This window comes from Rhizopus delemar, genomic scaffold (assembly GCF_000149305.1).
Source record: "Rhizopus delemar RA 99-880 supercont3.6 genomic scaffold, whole genome shotgun sequence".
NCBI classification, from domain to species: domain Eukaryota; kingdom Fungi; phylum Mucoromycota; class Mucoromycetes; order Mucorales; family Rhizopodaceae; genus Rhizopus; species Rhizopus delemar.
Window position 1 is genome coordinate 1185455 of NW_027137832.1, and position 18317 is coordinate 1203771.

The 18317-nt window shown below is 34.3% G+C and overlaps 8 protein-coding genes across 8 annotated transcripts; 3 read left to right on the plus strand and 5 right to left on the minus strand.

The window, feature by feature from the left end:
• Positions 1-1044: 1044 nt before the first annotated feature.
• RO3G_08453 (uncharacterized protein) lies at positions 1045-1852 on the plus strand (the record flags this gene model as incomplete). The annotated part of the gene is made up of 4 exons (XM_067663043.1): positions 1045-1130; positions 1191-1514; positions 1564-1636; positions 1682-1852. 4 exons carry the CDS (start codon positions 1045-1047, stop codon positions 1850-1852), a joined length of 654 nt encoding a protein of 217 aa, XP_067519144.1.
• Positions 1853-2266: 414 nt separating this feature from the next.
• Positions 2267-4310, minus strand: RO3G_08454 (uncharacterized protein; the record flags this gene model as incomplete). Its single annotated transcript, XM_067663044.1, has 3 exons — positions 2267-3095; positions 3143-3673; positions 3721-4310. The coding sequence occupies 3 exons, from the start codon at positions 4308-4310 to the stop codon at positions 2267-2269; spliced, it is 1950 nt and encodes a 649-aa protein (XP_067519145.1).
• Positions 4311-5008: 698 nt separating this feature from the next.
• RO3G_08455 (uncharacterized protein) lies at positions 5009-6433 on the minus strand (the record flags this gene model as incomplete). Its single annotated transcript, XM_067663045.1, has 1 exon — positions 5009-6433. The coding sequence occupies one exon, from the start codon at positions 6431-6433 to the stop codon at positions 5009-5011; it is 1425 nt and encodes a 474-aa protein (XP_067519146.1).
• A 998-nt stretch (positions 6434-7431) lies between these two features.
• Positions 7432-8301, plus strand: RO3G_08456 (uncharacterized protein; the record flags this gene model as incomplete). Its single annotated transcript, XM_067663046.1, has 1 exon — positions 7432-8301. One exon carries the CDS (start codon positions 7432-7434, stop codon positions 8299-8301), a length of 870 nt encoding a protein of 289 aa, XP_067519147.1.
• Positions 8302-10771: 2470 nt separating this feature from the next.
• RO3G_08457 (40S ribosomal protein uS10) lies at positions 10772-11302 on the minus strand (the record flags this gene model as incomplete). Its single annotated transcript, XM_067663047.1, has 4 exons — positions 10772-11022; positions 11083-11138; positions 11191-11237; positions 11288-11302. 4 exons carry the CDS (start codon positions 11300-11302, stop codon positions 10772-10774), a joined length of 369 nt encoding a protein of 122 aa, XP_067519148.1.
• A 1003-nt stretch (positions 11303-12305) lies between these two features.
• On the plus strand, positions 12306-12747 carry RO3G_08458 (uncharacterized protein; the record flags this gene model as incomplete). The annotated part of the gene is made up of 2 exons (XM_067663048.1): positions 12306-12472; positions 12531-12747. The coding sequence occupies 2 exons, from the start codon at positions 12306-12308 to the stop codon at positions 12745-12747; spliced, it is 384 nt and encodes a 127-aa protein (XP_067519149.1).
• A 320-nt stretch (positions 12748-13067) lies between these two features.
• On the minus strand, positions 13068-13924 carry RO3G_08459 (uncharacterized protein; the record flags this gene model as incomplete). Its single annotated transcript, XM_067663049.1, has 3 exons — positions 13068-13085; positions 13129-13445; positions 13510-13924. 3 exons carry the CDS (start codon positions 13922-13924, stop codon positions 13068-13070), a joined length of 750 nt encoding a protein of 249 aa, XP_067519150.1.
• A 2735-nt stretch (positions 13925-16659) lies between these two features.
• Positions 16660-17427, minus strand: RO3G_08460 (uncharacterized protein; the record flags this gene model as incomplete). Its single annotated transcript, XM_067663050.1, has 1 exon — positions 16660-17427. One exon carries the CDS (start codon positions 17425-17427, stop codon positions 16660-16662), a length of 768 nt encoding a protein of 255 aa, XP_067519151.1.
• Positions 17428-18317: the final 890 nt, after the last annotated feature.

Here is an 18317-nt window from a genome sequence, read left to right on the forward strand (position 1 = left end):
AAGAGAAAGAAAAAAAAATTCATCTGATTATTTGTGTGAACCCTACGCGTGAGTATCATGTTCTCAAACTGATGTTTGATAACGCAAGATAAACATAGAATGAACATCTCATTTTCAATTGGATAGCTTTTTTTTACATCTGCTCACAAGGCATTCTTTTTTAGAAATAATTGCTGTTTAAGAAAGGAAGCTTACCATTGTCATTTAAATTCAGCTTATTGTTTATTTAGGATAAAGATCTTCATGTAAACATTAAAAGATAAACCAGTAGAGTCAATAATAAATTACAGTTCATTCTTTATTATTTTTAATACAAAATAAGAAAAAGTAGAATGATGCGATTATTAAGCAAAGAATACATAAAGTGATGATGACCTTTCTATCGTCATTTCTTTCATAGATGAGCCAATCAATTTCATTTATGATTTTATTTATTTTGTTTTCCAGATTTTGAAATTTTTTTTTTTTTTAATTTTTTTCTTTATTACATGTCAGATATTAAACTGATATCACAAAAAAGATATTGGGGAGGTATATTAGCACTCTCTGGTGTTATATTTATATGGGTTGCATCATCATTTGCTATGAATGTAAGTTGTAAAGATCTAAAATAGTAATAATTTATTCATTTTGCTTTAGAGTTTATTTGGTGAAATGAATTACAATAAACCCTTTCTTGTTACCTATTTGAATACAGCCACATTTTCAATATATCTCTTACCTTCTTTATTTAAAAGATCTAAACCTAAAAAGTAAGCAATTAACGTTATTTTAATATCTCTTTACTTATTATTTGCAGTCAATTGATCAATCAGAATAATATAAAGGTATAATGATTCATAAAAAGAAATCCTATTAACATCACAATAGAATTATGCTTCTATTCCATCATCCACATCAATACCACAACAACAAGAGAAATTATCTACTATAGAAACAATTAAATTAAGCCTCACATTTTGTATTCTCTGGTTCTTTGCTAATTTCACAACCAATGCAAGTTTAGCTTACACAACAGTTGGCAGTAGTACAATTTTATCTTCCATGTCTGGTTTGTTTACTTTGGGCATTGGTGCTTTATTCAATGTAGAAAAACTAAATATGATTAAATTTATGGCTGTGCTCATCAGGTATACCCTTTTTTTTCTTAAAAAACTTGCTTTTTTACAAACAATAACTTATTTTATTAGTTTTACGGGTGTTATACTTGTATCTTATTCCGATCATATCAATGATTCATTACCTTATGCCACAGCACCACTCATAGGTGACATTCTTGCTTTATTAGGTGCTGTATTCTATGGTTGCTATACAATCTTGCTGAAATTGAAGATTGGTAGCGAGGACAGGATTGATATGACCTTATTCTTTGGTTTTGTCGGTGCATTTAACATCTTGCTCCTCTGGCCCGTTTTACCCTTACTCGATTATTTTGGTCTCGAGACATTTGAAATACCTACAAATAGTACTCTGTGGATTGTCATCTTTTTAAATGCATTCATCGGTACATTTTTGTAAGTATTCGTGTTATATTATGCTTCACTGTATTCATCTTTTACTCAGATCGGATTATCTTTGGTTATTATCAATGTTGATGACCTCTCCGCTTGTAGTCACACTTGGTATATCTTTAACTGTAAGTGACAATTTAATCAAAACCGCAGTAACTTATTCTCAATAGACACCACTTGCTTTAATGGGTGATGTCTTATTTAAAGGAATTATACCCAATATTCAATATTCCATCGGTGCATTGCTTGTAGTCGCAGGTTTCTTGGCTGTGAATACGAATGCTTTAAAAGAGGCAAAGATAAAAAGTCAACAAGAAATACTTGAAAATAGTCAATTATAGATTATACGTGTTGTAAATAGATTATATAACTTATTTTGTTTGTAAATAAATCTCTCCCCCCCTTTCTCTTTCTTATTTTTATTTTTGCCTTATAACTCTTGTTGTATTATTATTATAAAATTGATTATAATCTAATCGAACAACTAAACATAAGAATTGTGTTGTTTCTGCTGCAGAATAAAAGTTGAGAGCGTCCATCAAGAGCCGCATGTGATATAAAAAAGTTTCTTCTATTTTGGAAAGTGCACGTTGACTGTTTTCGATTAGAATTGTACTTGATGTATCTCCTAATCCATCTCTAGGCATTCCAAATAAACTCTGCCTTTGTTCTTGTTCAATTTGTTCGAGTAAACTAGAATATCTTTCAGCTTGAGTTGTAAATGCCACACAAGATCCAATCAATTTATTAAATATCTATGCGACATACATTAACATATCAGCAAAACAAAACAACCGTAGACTTACCCGAAGTAATTTTGAATTAGTCAGCATACACTCCTTTAAGCAGCTATCCAAGAAATCAGAGTGGTACTGCAATACTTGATCTACAGTTGACACACTCATCAAATTGGATTCCAATCGTCTCCAATTGGGCTCCAACACTTCATTTGTCACATAATACGTAAATTGCTGAACAAATGTAAGCATTCGATTTCTCAGTGAGAATATTCGAAACTTCCACCCTTCCAATATTCCATGGCTTGACTTTGACTTCCACACCGTTGTCTTTTGATCTATCCAAGCACCGCATAACAGATCCTCTACATGCTTCATGTTCAAAATATGCCGAAACAAGAGTTGATACTTGGTAAGCGCCTTGCGTGAAATCACAAGTGAAAGGGGGAAAGTCACTGTATAATCAATGATCAACGCGTCATAACCCGAAAGCACATCACGGCCTCCAGTTGACATAAAGCTACTTGCTAAGCTCTGGCTTCTTTCTAATACAGGAATATCCATCGAATACTGTCTTGGATCCTTGTTGGCTGCTTCCATACCGGCTACATTAATGATGCGTAATAATTGATCGACCAGTTTTAAATGACTCATGGCTACCTTGACATCTTCCTTGAATGGATCATAAGCAGCCACAGAGGATGAGTTTCTCAATACAAGATCCATTAAAGATTGCAGTCGTGATTGAGGGATATCAGATGCAGGTTGCTTTAATTCATCTTTTGCCAAATCTAAAAATGAAGTCAAAAAGTCGGATTGATCCAAAAAGAAGTAGTGCTTTAATGAACTAAAGATGGATGAGTATGGATCATACTCACAATTACTTTTAATTACCGTAAACGTCCGATGAGTTGCCTTTCATCCATCAACAGATTTAATAAGGTGTGGTTTGCATATTTGTAAGCAATTTCCAAGTTCTTTGAAAATCGAGCTCCATTTACAGCAGCCCATACTTCACTTCTGGGTACATGGGTCGCATGCTCCGCTGCTTGTTTTCTGAACCCTGCCATTTCTTCTCTTGCACGCTGCTTTAACACTTCATGCTGCATTTCTTCTGGATCTGCAATATTCACGCCACACTCTCTGACCACATTAAGATATTTTCCTGCCAGCAGTATTTGATTTTTCATGGGTTCTAAAAAGATGGGTACAACACCCTCTCGAATCGTGTATCTCATTTCCCAGTAGGCATCATTAAAATCTTCCTTGAGATTCTCCTTCTTGACACTCTTTTTTTCTAAAATCATAAATTCATTGTATGGATCAATAATCTCGCCATGATAAATCCATGAATTTAACATTTCAAAATAAGGCGCCGATGCTTTTGATAATAAAAATGTATAAATCTTTTTACACTTTGGATCACTAAACCAGATCATCAGCTTCATCATCATCGCTGCCTCACAACTTACCCACTAAGGCCTATTAATCTTTCAGCCAAGACATTCAATATCGCACCGCCCTTTTGCTGTTCTGGTATCTTTCGATCACTCCCATTTGCCTCTTCTTCTTTCAAACCTTCAATCACTGCCTCTATATCATCTTCATTACTCTCCTCATTCTCTATCGTGACCTGAATCGATCGAATCGTGGTCACCAAATTCTGCAAAATCTTCATGCTGTGCATCGTGTCTTGAGCATAAAACCAGACCTTTTGAAGTGTAAATGTATTGCAGGTGTGGAACTGATGTTCAAGCTGAGCAATAAAAGAAGTGTATTGTTTTAAAAAGGTCTTGATCGCTGCTGAGAGTGCATGATTCACAATGCCGTACTCAAAGCGCGCATGGGTCTCTACAAATGCTTCAACAGATGAATAATAGGTGGATAAGGGTAATATCTTTTCTACAAGGTGCTTTAAACTGGGATCTACAGCCGGAAATGTCATTAGAATGGAAAGCGCATTTGGTTTTATGAAAAAATTACCAAGAGTTGGATCAATGGTATAGATGATTTGATCCCAAGCATGAAAATTTTGTGGTGTGGGCGGGCGATCCACTTCCATGTCCCCAAATTCTTCTTCTGGTCCTTTTGGATAAACGCGTTTGATATAAGTGCCATTGAGTCCCTAGTAAATAAGCATATCAGTTCTTTCCTTTCTTATTAAACAGTTTTCTCTCTCTCTCTCTCTCTCTCTTTTACCAGTAAAACAAATAATAAATCTTCAATAATTGCATATTCTTGAATTTGTGCAGAAAATCTTCCAATGTTATCACTTGTTGATTCTTCAAGGGACACTAGAGAAAAAGTAATGAATACCTCAAATAGTGATTTGTTGTCCCCTTTATTTACTCGAAGTTGGGCTTGATTGAAGAACGGGATCAATGTCTATGGGATCAACAGGTGTACCGTGTCGAATTGTGGCAATCTTTCTATTAATCTAAAACACGTTTTATATCAGTGTTGCCTTCTTTTAATGAATCATTTTACATTATTGAGTTGATTTTCAGATAATAAGATGCTTTTTTTGGTAGCGCCTTGATTTCCATTATGATTTGGAGAAACCGAATTAGTCGATCTGAAATGCTTATCAGTTAAAAAGGAAGAAGGTGATTGAGGTGGTGATCGTGCAAGACGTGACATTTAAAGAAAGAAAAAAGGCGGCATAATGTCCAATAAAAATGCCTTTTTTTTTTTTTTTTTTTTTTTTTTTTGGGAGCGTTATCCCAAAAAAAGATAAAGAAATATATGTACACTTTTTATTTATTGCTTAAAAGAAGGAGGAATTGATTTTGCAATTTGAGCATAATCATCAATCTTTTCATGCCCTGCTTGACCGTGCCAAAACAAGACCCAATTTGAATCCTTGAGACGCAAATACCCATTTGCACGTTCAAAGTACCACTTGTTAACCCCGTTATCTTTTCGACTTCTCCAGAGCAACTCGGGATAGGCATCACACATGCGCTTCCACAAGATGTCTGTCAAGCCAATACCCTGACTGAAGGGTGCAATTGCAAATTTATCAAGATAAGCATAAGTCTGAGGATTGCTCAAGTTGGGCGTTTCATTTGTCATAATCACCGCACCCTCGTAATCACCCGCAATGATGGCCCCCGCAAGGACATGTTCTAATCTTGAATAGAAACCATCGAAATCGACCTGCTTACGAAAACTAGACTCGAGTAGTTCAGTCAACTTTGTTAGGTCAAGATCATTCACTTTTTTAAAATTCCTAATTTTTGTGCCTTGTCGAAGCACGGTTGTCTTGGCTTGATTGATGCGGGTATGATCGGTGATGGGCAAGGAAGAGGAATAGAGAGGTTTGTCGGTGATTAGGTTAGCAATCAGTGTTGAGGGTAAAGATGATACAGGGGTAATGACAGCAGAGGATGTGACGGGTAACCCCTTGAGACAGCTTTGAATCATGGTCAAGTTTTCTAGTGTATATGGGTAAGCTGTCTGCCATTCAGGATGTTGGTTCAGAAAGGCAGATTGAATGTCAGAGTATTCTTCAGTTAGATTAACTAAGCTGTGTGCAGTGCCTGGTCTCTCATGGTTTGGGATACCGCCTTCTTTGTTGATGACTACAATTTTGGATGGGACCAGTTTAGGATCGACACCCTGATTGGCTAATCGTTGCGATAGAGCAAGAACAGCATCTGTGGCCTTGATTGGGGCTTGCTTTCCCTCAGGCTCTGATAGGACAGGAAGAACAATAGGGATATGATTATTATTAATGGCAGATAAGATCAAGTCTAGATTGACGTCAATGGATGTAGATGAAAAGTTGGATCGTTCAAGTGTTGATCCATAAACAAGCGTGGCCCTGCCTCCTGCTTGGTTGATTGCTTCGACAAGAGCCATACTTTCTCGAATCATTCTCTTTCTTAATTCGTTGGGTGTTGAGGTATCTGTCACCCATTCTGGATTATCGGATACCACAATCGATGTCAATCCTAGTTTTTGAAGTGTGTAGAGCGTCTTCCCCACTTTTTGCCATCCACTTTTTTGAAAAGGACCCTCTACTTTGGTGATAGCTAGTTGATGATAAAAAGGTTCTAATAACGCGTTGACATAATCCTTGGGCGATGTGATGCTTAGTTGAGTGCTAAGCACAGGTTTTTCTTGTGATCCAAATCGTTTTAAAAAGTGCTCAAGCTCTCTTTTACTGGGTGTTGTATCCATCACATTGACAAGTAGCTCCTATTATATGACACAAGTTAGTTTTGCTCTTGTCTTTTCTTTCTTTCCTGTTTACTTTACTCGAACTCCTTTTTGTTGAAGCATGACCTGTCATAAATAGTGAGTTTAAGGTATTGAATGATAACGATTGTATGCTTTCTCCTTACAGTTGATGCATGATATGACTTTTTATATAAATTTTTTGTTAATAAACATAAGGTTGGTTTGTGCAGTCGAGAAATAGTATTCATTATTTTAAAGATAAAAAAAAGTTGATAAGAAAAAAAAAAAGAGATCTGGGGTAAATTTATTAATGCCCAGCTTCACTCTTTCTTTATTAGCTCATGAGTCATTTTAATTCACTGAGTCACCTTTTTTTTTTAAAAAAAAAAAAAAAAAAAAAAAAAAAAAAAAAAAAACCCCAACAAAACTTGAATGTCTTTTCTTACTTTTACATTTAATTATATATACTCTGAGCTACTCATTCAAAAGCAACAGTACATTTTTATCAATTCATATAAAGTGTAATTGACTTGAGCTTAATTAAAAGAATAATTTGAAACATTTCTTTTTAATGAAACAATTTCAATCTGCAACAAGTTCTATAGCTGACAATGTCATAGTTTACGTGTTTACCCATTATTGCCTCATACTTGCCAAGCAAAGAGGATAATATCATCATGCTCGTTTGTAAAATGGAAATATATGAAGCATTATATATCATTTCTTGTGTTGATTGATATCTAAAGTATATTCTTTCATACTTTATTCTATAGCCACTGACAATACACCAAAAATATACATTTTTATATGTAGAAAAAAAAAAAAAAAAAAAAAAAAGCTAGTTTTCCAGTGAGGAATGATAAGAGACTATATTGTACATACAAAAATTCTCTGCTTAAAAAGTTCTTTCTGAACAATATATCATGAAATAAACCATTTTATTTGGAGAGCAAAATTCCTTTACTTTTCTTCCTTCTCTTTTCAACGATCAAACTAACATGCTAGAATCTATTGCGTCCGTTCAAGATAAGTTCATAAGCAATAATTCCGACAAGGAAGATAAAAGACCCCTCACTGCTACAGGTAATAACATGGTGATAAGCTCCGACTCACTTTTTGATAATGGAGCTGCGGTCACCGCTCCTACTACACCATCTGAGAATGATGCATCACCATCTGAATTCTTTATTCCTAACAATGCGAATAATACAATAGGCCATCAAGAGACTACCGCCAACCTGCCCTCTGAGAACCAAAAAGAAAAAGACGACGACGATGATAGTGATGAGTTCATTACACCTACAAATGAAGAAGGTGAGAATATCTTGCCAGATTTTCCTGAAGAAAAAACAGTATCCAATGAGATATCCAAAAAGGAAGAGAATAATGCATACACTCAGCGTACCTTGACTGAAAATGAACTTTACTGTGTTCAAACAGCCATCAACTCACGCTATATCAATCTTGACGATATTCTCGATCAGATCAGATATAACATAGAACATGGTGTTTACTATTCTGCCAAATCTGTTCAAAAGTCTTCAAAGGTCAATAAGGAAAAGATGTCTGTCGATGGCCCTGCTCAACCATGCAGTCAATCCACTGCTCAAGGGGATGCTAGCCAGGCATCGGTTACTCGGCCTACTGATAAGCCTTTACCTGATCAGCCTCATTCTGACAAGGCTTTTCCTTCTGCCAATCGGTCTCAGGCATTGCCTGCTTCGGACAATACTTCTCAACAGATACCTTCATCCGCAAACACTTCTCAGTTTTATTCTACTTCAAGTACACCCAAGGCAGCACGGGCTTCTAAACGTAAATCGATCTTGTCTATCAACATGAAGAAAAAGAATTGTATCATTCTGTAAACAAAGAATTATGCCCTTCCCCTCATTTTTGCTTTATTTTTACATTAACCGATTAAAAATCTTTTTGTTTTATTTGTTTAAAATGAGCATTCGAAAATTTATATTAAAATGTTGAAATCATTTCATTCAAAGGCTTTTGATCTACTTGCTTGAAAAAGACCCTTCTTTTTTTTATTAACCATTGGGTTCTAGGCACATTACTTGTGTTGCGAAAACAAGCATTATCTATTGGCTTAAAGGGTTGTTTATTTTCTAATAAGCAAAGAAACATAACTAAATTAAACATACTAAATGTATATCTATAGGCCAAGTACTTATATGATTGATTTTATTATTATGCGTGGTTTACTAGGCTATTTAGCTACAATGCTCTCAAATATATTATAGGAGGAGATATGCAAAGGATACACAAGTCAAAATATGTCCTGTTTGTAATGAATATAAAAGGAAGGAATTCCTAGAAACAAACGCTATCTAAAAACATGATTATATTAAATGTAATTTCCCGTTGTTTTTAAATAGTTCCAAGCAATTCATAGTACTAGCATATATCAGAAATCATGCACTAACTGCTTTCTACAGATTAATACATGTTCTTTATGCGGATTTTAAAGGACGGGATACAATATATTTTCAAGTTGAATAAACTGTTTGTTTTTTTAAAAAAAAAAAAAGCCCCCAAATCAGAATGTTAAAATTGAGAGAGGGTGGAATTTGCGTAGTTAATTTAGCATCTTTACAAATTAGTCAAGTTCCGTATGACACAAGAAGCACTTTTAAAATGCTCAAGCACAAAACGAGCATTTCAGCCATAAGGCAATATGATCAAATAAAGCATCCAGATTCTCCCAAAAGTAGTCCATCTTTTATGGATGATAAATTAGAAAGTTGAATGCAAAGTGCTTTGTATATCAAATAAAACAATCTACATAAAAAGATGGTTGCTTTATTGTTTTCATCATTTACATCATTTTAGGAATCTATTCGTGGATCGAGTTGTCTTTGCAAGTACTTTAAAGCAATCTAAGTCCTTTTCCTTTTTTTGTTTGTTAAAGCGTCAAGACAAGAAGGATGCTAACCCTTTATAAGCATCATAAACTCTAAAGGTGATTCGTTGCATTGAGTCATATCCAGAATCACACTGCCAGTCGTATATTCATTTCTCTAAAATTGTGATCTATAAATAGCAAACCCAGAGTTATTAGTATGAGTGACAGAGCTGCGAAGAATGGATGTACGTTGAGGTGAAGCTACTTAAATCCATGAACGGGAACCAAATCTGCAGTTGAGATTATTGTACATTGTTATTATACATATAATTTTAAATTAGAGGGGATTTATCAACGTCAACCATGATAAAAATGATGTTTTATACTGTTGAGTGAAGCTCATAAGTTCAGAAAGGACGCTGTTGCCTAGAATAAAATTGGATTTAACAAACGCAACAACAACGTATTTATTGTTGCTTATGATTTACCCCAAGTTGGCAATGTCCTTGGGAATAGTAATCCCAGCCACATTTATTAAAACATGTGTAAAAGAAAAAAAAAATGGAAACAATGTTTTCAAGGCAAAAAAATAAAATAAAAGTATCTATAGCCCTACAAAGGTAGTGTGATAGGAAGGTATTAAGCAATCCTTTTTTATTCTTTAATAAATCATCATGTCTCTTCCGCATTTAGAGCCAGACACAGGAGATCTGCTCCTACATGTGCTATAGACAATTAATTCATTTTCTTTTATTAGGACATTGCCCAAAGACATCATGTCTATTTTGTACCTATCGTTTGGCTCGTAAAGGATTGTGAAATAGAAAATATAATTATTGGTATTAGTTTGGAAAATCTTTTTTCTATAGTTTTTGTTTTGTTTTGTTTTTATGTATATTTATTGTGCGTTGCTATGCAACTTACAAGTTCATATATCTTTTCTTTTATTTTTTTCAATTCACTTAAAGCTCATACCAAGCTTATAACAATGTAATGCGAATGTTTAACATACTGTGTTTACTTCATATTTTTCAACGTATATCAAAAGGAATATAATGTAATTAATTTGCAGTATAAAAGGACTTTTTTTGACAGACTGCTCTGTTTCAGATATCTTTAAATACCATGTACTTTCTTTTGCTTAGTAGATAACTATGGCCAGTTTGGTTACTTATAAAGAGCGAGGAGTTCATAAATGCCAAAAGATATAGTGTACCTTCATCCCCTCCTGAATCTCCAAAAAAGGGATGCCCACTACATCAATACAATACATTCGTTTTTTAATGGCTTTGCCTTGAAGCAAGCAAGGCCAAACAGAATTAAATCAGCTTTTATGAAAATCCATTGGGTGAATCTATTTACTTTTTCTTTCGCTTTGACCAGCCAAAGGTTTTTATATGGCTAAGCCACTAATTTTTGATAAATTAAATCAAATCGAATAATAAACTAAAGCATTACATTGTCTATTGTTTATTATACATTTAAGCAATGGTAACTTCAACTTCAACTCCGGGTTCAATGGAGATGGAGGTGATTTGCTTGACAATTTCAGAGGGAGAGTGCAAGTCAATCAAACGCTTGTAGATCTTCATTTCGAACTTGTCGAAGGTTTCGGAACCGTTACCACAAGGAGACTTACGAGTGGTAATACGGAGGGTCTTGGTGGGAAGACGGACGGGGCCCTTAACCTTGAGTTGCTTGTCCTTGGCGCGTTGAACAAGGTCAGCAGAGACTACGCGAAAAAAAATAAATAAATATGGTGGCCAAGTCTCAATTTGTTTTTCTACTTTACCCTTTTCCAAGTTCTTAACGTTACGAGAAGTCAAAGTGATACGGATACGGTGGATCCTACAAAAATAAAGTTAAAAAAAGCCTACAGGAACAAGAAAAGAAAACTTACTTGGCTTCAACTTGTTCTTCCAAACCGGGCTTGACAGCGGACTTATCCTATGAGACGTTTAACATCATATTCCATATTGAATTGAATAAATACATACAGCAACAGCAGACATCTTTAATGACTATAAAAAGAAAGAAGGAAAAGCTTGATGTGTCAAAAAAAATTTTGTTTTGGCTTCTTGCAGAAAGTCACAAAATTTGTCTTTTAAAATTGCGCTCTTTGATCTCCCAACAAGGCAGCTACAGCTGTCTTCTCTAGCCTTTGTCCTTGTCCTTGATTCTAAGTTCACAAAAAGCACCAAATCATGTTAGATTTACCTGATTTGAGCAGCGAGAAAGAATGGGTCTCAATGAGCTACTTTGAAGGATTGAGAGCCCTAATTCACGCACACAGCATATCTTCTAGAGTGTTTTTACTTTTCTAGTATATCAGGTATCCAAACGGGACTTTGATAGAGATTTCAGAATAAAACTTGATTTACACAAAAAATTAAATGATGCGCATAAAGTATTTCTAGTTTTTTTTTTGTACCCTTTTTAATAGCTTACATACATAGGCAGCAGATCGTATTCTGCAGGATTTTATGATCTGTGTTTGTGGTTTTTTTACCATTACTTTTATTGTGGTGGTAATAGGTTTACAGCAGACTTTGATGTACCACCTAAGAGAAACTAGTGCCTTGATCTATGAACACATATATCTTCAAGATCAAGCAAGCAATGCACAAAGATTGGTCAAATAGAAAAGAACAACACATCAAATATTAGCATACATTCAATTTGCATGCCAGTACTGTTTAACTAACACAAATATGAACTTTTTCATTGGTTTATCAACAGACTTAAAAAGGCTTTTTTTTTTTCTCTGACTCTTTTCTACTCAATTCTTTCATTTGGTTTTTTTTTAAAAGGCTTGTAGTAATACAAAGATCTTTGATTGATATTACTACCTAATAAGATGTAGTACCCTAATGTATCATTTTAAGGTAAATCTTCGTTCAAACACAAGCACTAGTGATGATGTCACGAAACGGTCACGACAACCCCTTGAGCTGGGCTACTGTACTCATGTTTTTTTTTCCTTCAATTTTCAGTTTGTTATATTAACTAGACACAATGGCCAGCCCAACTCAAGATATGCCACCTCAGGGAGGTTTTCCCGAGGTCAGATACCGTCGTTATTTGCCTAAGCGTGGTCCCTCTGGATTAGTCATACTTTCTGGAATTGCTGCCATTTCAGCATACGGTTTCTATAAAGTTGCAGAAGGCAATCTCGAACGAAGGTATAAGAAATACGATTAAATCTGACATTTCAAAGCAACTAAATAAAAAGCACAACAGAGAGTTGAAGCGCGAAAATCTTTGGACACGCATTCATCTTATCCCTCTTTTGACTGCTGAAGCTGATCGTGATGCTTATCGTCGCTCTGAAGCCGCCAAGGCTCGTGAGGCAGAAATCATGAAGAATGTCGAGGGCTGGAAAGCTGGAGAATCTGTTTACAACAACACCAAATACTATACTCCACCCAACTTTGTCATTGTTCCCGAAGAAAATTAGAAAGTTTATTTTTTTCATGTATAAACGCAGATTCACACACATTACAGCTCGAAATACAGCTCTTTACGTTAATTTATAACCTTTATGGAATTTTTTTTTTCCTTTTTTGTGTAGAATTTTTTAATGGAAAGAAAAAAAAGAAAGAGGGAAATAGAAGGGTGATTATATGTTCTATGCGAAAAGTTGATATAGTACAACAAGTAATATAAAATAATAATATAAGGAAGATGTATACAAAGAAACAGCAGAACTGTCTTTAACTGAGCTAGACGTGCCCTTTGGAATGGACGTGTCATTTAGAATTGAGTTAGGCGTGTCATTCAGACTCGGTGTGTTGCCTGTACTAAGCTGAAAATTTCTAAAATAACTTGAGGTATTTACAGGTGTAGCATAACTAGTTGATCCTCCGCCAAAAAAGGTACTGAACATCAGGCTGGAGACACCAAGACTTTCGTTGGTACGGAATTTGATATTTTGTTGATCGATCACTAGTGAGTCATCTTGCCACACTTTTAAAATACCATTCATATTGTTTCCAGAGTTCGTTTTGACATAGATTTCAATGTGTGACCATTTCATAACCGAAAAGTTAAACACACCTCGAGAGAATGAAGTACCATAGCTGCCGTGACAAATTACTTTCTTTTCACTGCAAAGCGATTTTGATGTTGGTATATAAGCATAGGCTTCTCCGGCACCTGTATGAATAATATTGAGCTATTTAAAATTTTTTGAAAGGAAAAAAAAAAGCCACTGTTGTACCTTTTGCCCTCCACATCATTCGTACTGAAAAGCAGTTAGCCCCTGTGGCTTTTTCACCTCCAGAGCATCCAGGTCCAACCTTTCCACCATAAATACCAGGCAACTTGCCACCCTTAACCCAATTAAAATTGGAGTCAAATGCAACATCATAGCTTAGCAATCCTGTGTTATATTCCTTTTTGCCGTTTGGTCTTGAGAAAAATTCTGCGCCACCTTTAACACCATTGTTTCCATTTTTAGTCCCAATAGGGGCATAAGAACCTGCGGGATAATCTACTTTCATGACAACCGAGGTAGAGTTCGTATCTATCGGATCATGGATAAAACTGATATCTTCAGATGCATAGATACTGGATGTATGCCACTTGGAGGTGATGTAGCTCGCTGCATCCGCGGTGATGGGTAAAGCTGGCATGGGTGCTGTCCATGTTTTTGTCAAATTAAAATAGGCGGCTCTAGCTGAGACATCTGCATTTACTAATGCAGCAATAAATAATAAACAAAAAAGAACCATCCTCCCTGCTTCTTATTAAACGACCGCAGTAAAAAGGGAAAAAAAGAGAAATCAAAAGAAAGAACAGTAAATAAGAAGAAAGAGAAATCAAAAGAAAGAGCGGTAGATAGGAAGAAAGACAAGATGATTTCTAAAAATAGGAGAGCCAGACACAAAACTTTCAGCAAATGCCCACTTTCCTATCATTTTATTGGCAACATTATACACACGTAGAAGTTCGTATCTGCTTTCAAAATATTATCATTTTTGAAATGTGGCTGTAGTTTCTGAAAAATAGCTCGTATGTTATAAAGTTATCTAAATAGTTGTATCATAATTTCTTTGCACGGGTTTTTAATATAGTATGAGAACGTGGACCTACAAAAAAATGAATGTGATAGCAGAACAATATGCTTATAAATAGCTCAAAGAATATTAATTAAAAAATATGTTTGAAAAATAATTGGTATAATAAAATGTACACAAAGAGGGTTTATGTATTATCAAATATTATTGGGTGATATTCTTCCCTTTTATTATATACTCTTCTTTACTGCTCTCAAGTGCTTGTGGAAATAAAAGTTTTATTTAGCTCAGTCTTGAAGTTATTATCAACTAATTCACTGCGGTCCTCTAAAAAGTGTTTGGGCAAATTTTTTTGAGAAAACGGTTAGATAATTTCAATTGAACGAGCAACCATATTAGTTTCTGAAAGTGATTTTACGCATCAGAAATATATACATTTTTTTTTTTTCACTTTTTGCTTGAGTGTAATACATTGAAATAAAAAGCTGAGCTTTGGTAATGTACGTGATACTCTTCTTGTTTGTAACAAAATAATGACGCAGAATAACACGTATATTGATTGCTCATTATTTGATTCATACAAACCATTCAAATATCGCCTTGTCAGTTTGACAACAGAGCCCCATATGTTACAGACGCAGACTTTAGGATTCAGTTGTTGGGTGTTATTTCCCCTTGATGTGTTTTTCCACTACCGCTTGTGAAACTCTTGTACTGAATGAATAAATCACAAATAATCATATAGAGTGCAAAGCTTAATTAGGTTTATTTCAAAACAAACAAAGATAGTAAAAAGCTTACTTTTAGTTTCTGTTTAGTGTAGGTTAAGTCATGACTTTACTTAAAAGATCCTCGATCTTGTCTTCTTGTGTTTGTTCTAATCAAAGTTCCTCATATTCGCCATTTGCAAATAACCAAATATGACAAATTCCAAGGTATTGATTTTCATCAGACTTTTTTTGTGTTTGGAATTTTTTGTGTTGCTGAAAACTATGGTCTTGGCAAAATTAAAAAAGATTATCAAATGCTCATCTTCAGACTTTAAATAAAAAAGCCTTTGTAACTGAAAAAATAATAAAAATGACTGAATTTATATTTTCTCAAGAATACCTCAATTTTGACGCATCTGATAATCATACAATTGATCCTTCAAAGATCACAAATATAGTTTAAACATGCCCGCGCTATACCTGGAGTATTTTAGACTTAGCAAGGACTACGCCCTCTCTCTTTGTAGAGAACCTTTTAAAAACACTAAACACACTTTACATATTATTTCCATTTGAAAATTAAATGTTTACAAACAAAAAAAAAAAAAAAAAAAAAAAGAATGATTTACTTATTTCATCACATTTTTTTTTATTACTTCTGCAGCCTACGCAAATCGGCTTGACATAATGTATTGGTCTAAAAAGTGAAACTAACGCTGTTTGCAGAATTACATAATCTATTCTAGTTCTGTTAAAGAAAACAATTGGTCAATATTTGAATACGCATAAACTTTTTTTTTTGAAAATCAAAAGCCAAAAAAAGGGTGTTTATATTAGCAACAAGAGAATAAAATATAAAAAAATTGAACTATTTAACATTCTATTCCAAGAGAATTAAAGCAATGTATATCAAGAGTTTTTATAAAAGAAACTAAACACTTTTATGCTTTAATTCTATTTGGTCAATGATATAGCTTGACCTGATGAGCATCACTTACAAAAACGACCCCTTTCTCGTGTGACTACAGCAGCTGTTTGAAATATTTTTTTTTTCCTGCTTCAGACTATTTAAAGTATGTAGCATCTTGTCCACAATCACACATAAACTATTGTCTCTATTTGATCTCTTTTAATTTTAATTTGTCTTTTTTTTATCAATACCCTAAACTAACCTTTTGTACAGTCAAATTAAATATTTTTTTAAAGATTTATTTTGAAGCACTTAAATATGTAAAGATACAGCTATTTTTGGGAGGGTCCAGACGCTTGTAAAAACATGGTTACATTAGGATTAATATAATTAAAAAGGAAGAAAAATCCTCTTGCCTTTTTTATTATTTACCTTTATTGGCAAGCAAGCAAAGAAAAGTAGTAATCACTAAGATTATTTCATAATGAACCAATATGAAGCTTAAAATAATATAAATATAAGAGATAGAAAAATAGAGAGAGAGAGAAGATGTATAGGGCAGTAGGAAAAAAAAGGGGGTCATAAAATAGAATGCATGTAGATAGTAAAGGAAAGAAGCATATGAAGGGAAAGAATAAAGAAACGAAAGGAAGGAAGAGGTTGAATGAAACCAAGAAAATCAAAAGATCAAGCCAAGTTGAAGAAAAAGGAAAGGATAAGTGTGTTTATGACTACGTTGCAAATATATTTAATTGATTTGTAGGTTTGATGTCTTTTATCATAAAGCTGTTGTTTATGAGCATTTCCTCACGAGGCTCAAAGTTTTCTTCATCGTCACTATCATCATCATTCATCACCATCTGATGAGTGGTACTTCCATTTAATAGTTTTTTTAGCATCTTTTCTGCAAGCATCTTTCCTCGAAGCTTATCACAGCTTGACTTTAATCGACGATTTTCTTCTCGAGCCTGATCTAGCTGACGTTGCAACAGGTCATTTTCTTTTGTAAGTGAAGAAATCATAAACCTCATCTCTCCATGCTGTTGATTCTTTTTAGCTCTATACTTGGCCGAGGCTGCTTTGTTGCGTTGTCGTCTTTCGTTCAAGGTCAGTGGTGCATTAGATGGATTGCTGTGCTGTAAACTAGGGTCATCAGGCCTTATTAATGGTAATTTTCGATGGTGTCCATTTGTGGAATAGACACATGTTGAAGGATAATCAAGTTGATACTGCTGCTTCGTAGTAGAATTTGATATAGAGCCCGGATAAGTTGAGGATGAATGACTGTGTTGAGCAGTAAATGTTCCAAGGAGTATCTCTGGTGAGTTAGGAACAGAGCAAGAAAGATGCGAGGAAACTGATTGTGGAGAAAGAGTTGTGTTACAAAGATTTGTTTTTGATGAAAAGACTGGTGAAGACGTCAAAGCATCTGTGTCTTTAGGAGTAGACAGAAGACTACCATTTGATGATGTGGGTGAAGTAATAGAAGAAATAGCCATTGGTTTATCATACAGCTTTAGTAGTGCTGACGTTGACATAGCTTTATTGATTTATAAAGACAAGTAAAAAGAAAAAAGAAAAGAAAAAAAAAACTTAAAAGTTTGAAAAGAGGAGTAAAAGAGAATATAGCATGCGACTTATAAAGAAAATAACGAATTTTAATAAATAATCCCCATTTAACTTTCTTTTTTAGATATATTAAAAAAGGCCCTTTTGGGGATTGCCCCCGGAATTTTTGGTTCCCTAGGATTTGTTTGGGAAGCCACCGAAAACTTTTTTTTTTTCCCGGGCCGGTTTCAAAGGTTCTAAACTCCGCCGGAATTATAACCATAACCCGGCCAGGGGTAAGGGTAATTCCTAGGGCGGTTTTGGGGTGGAAAATTTTTGTTCTTTTTTTAAAGGTCGCCCAAAGGAACCGAATTTTTTTTTTGGTTGGACGGGCCCCCGATTTAAATTTTCCCCAAGCCCGGGCCGGGGTTTTTTTTTTTTTTTTTTTTTTTTTTTTTTTTTTTTTTTTTTTTTTTCTTCAATCTCTGTCGTTAGCCCGCGCGCTTGTTTTAAATTTGATGTTTATGGTAAGATTAGTGTATCTACTCTTTGTTTTAAACTATCATCTTTCATTATCCTTCTGAGACACTAAGCTTTTTTTTTTTTTTTTTTTTTTTTTTTTTTTTAGTGAATACAAAATAATGCATCAAAATATTTCTTCCAATTGATAAATTAAACGCAAAAGATATACAGTATTTTCGTATTGTTAGTCTTGTAGCTTTTTAATTTGTCTGGAAATGCACTATTATACATGAAGCTGTTGAATCATATGAAGTTTGTTAAGATATACCAGGATTGATTGCGATATCAATTGACAACATGATTATACGATGCATTTGTA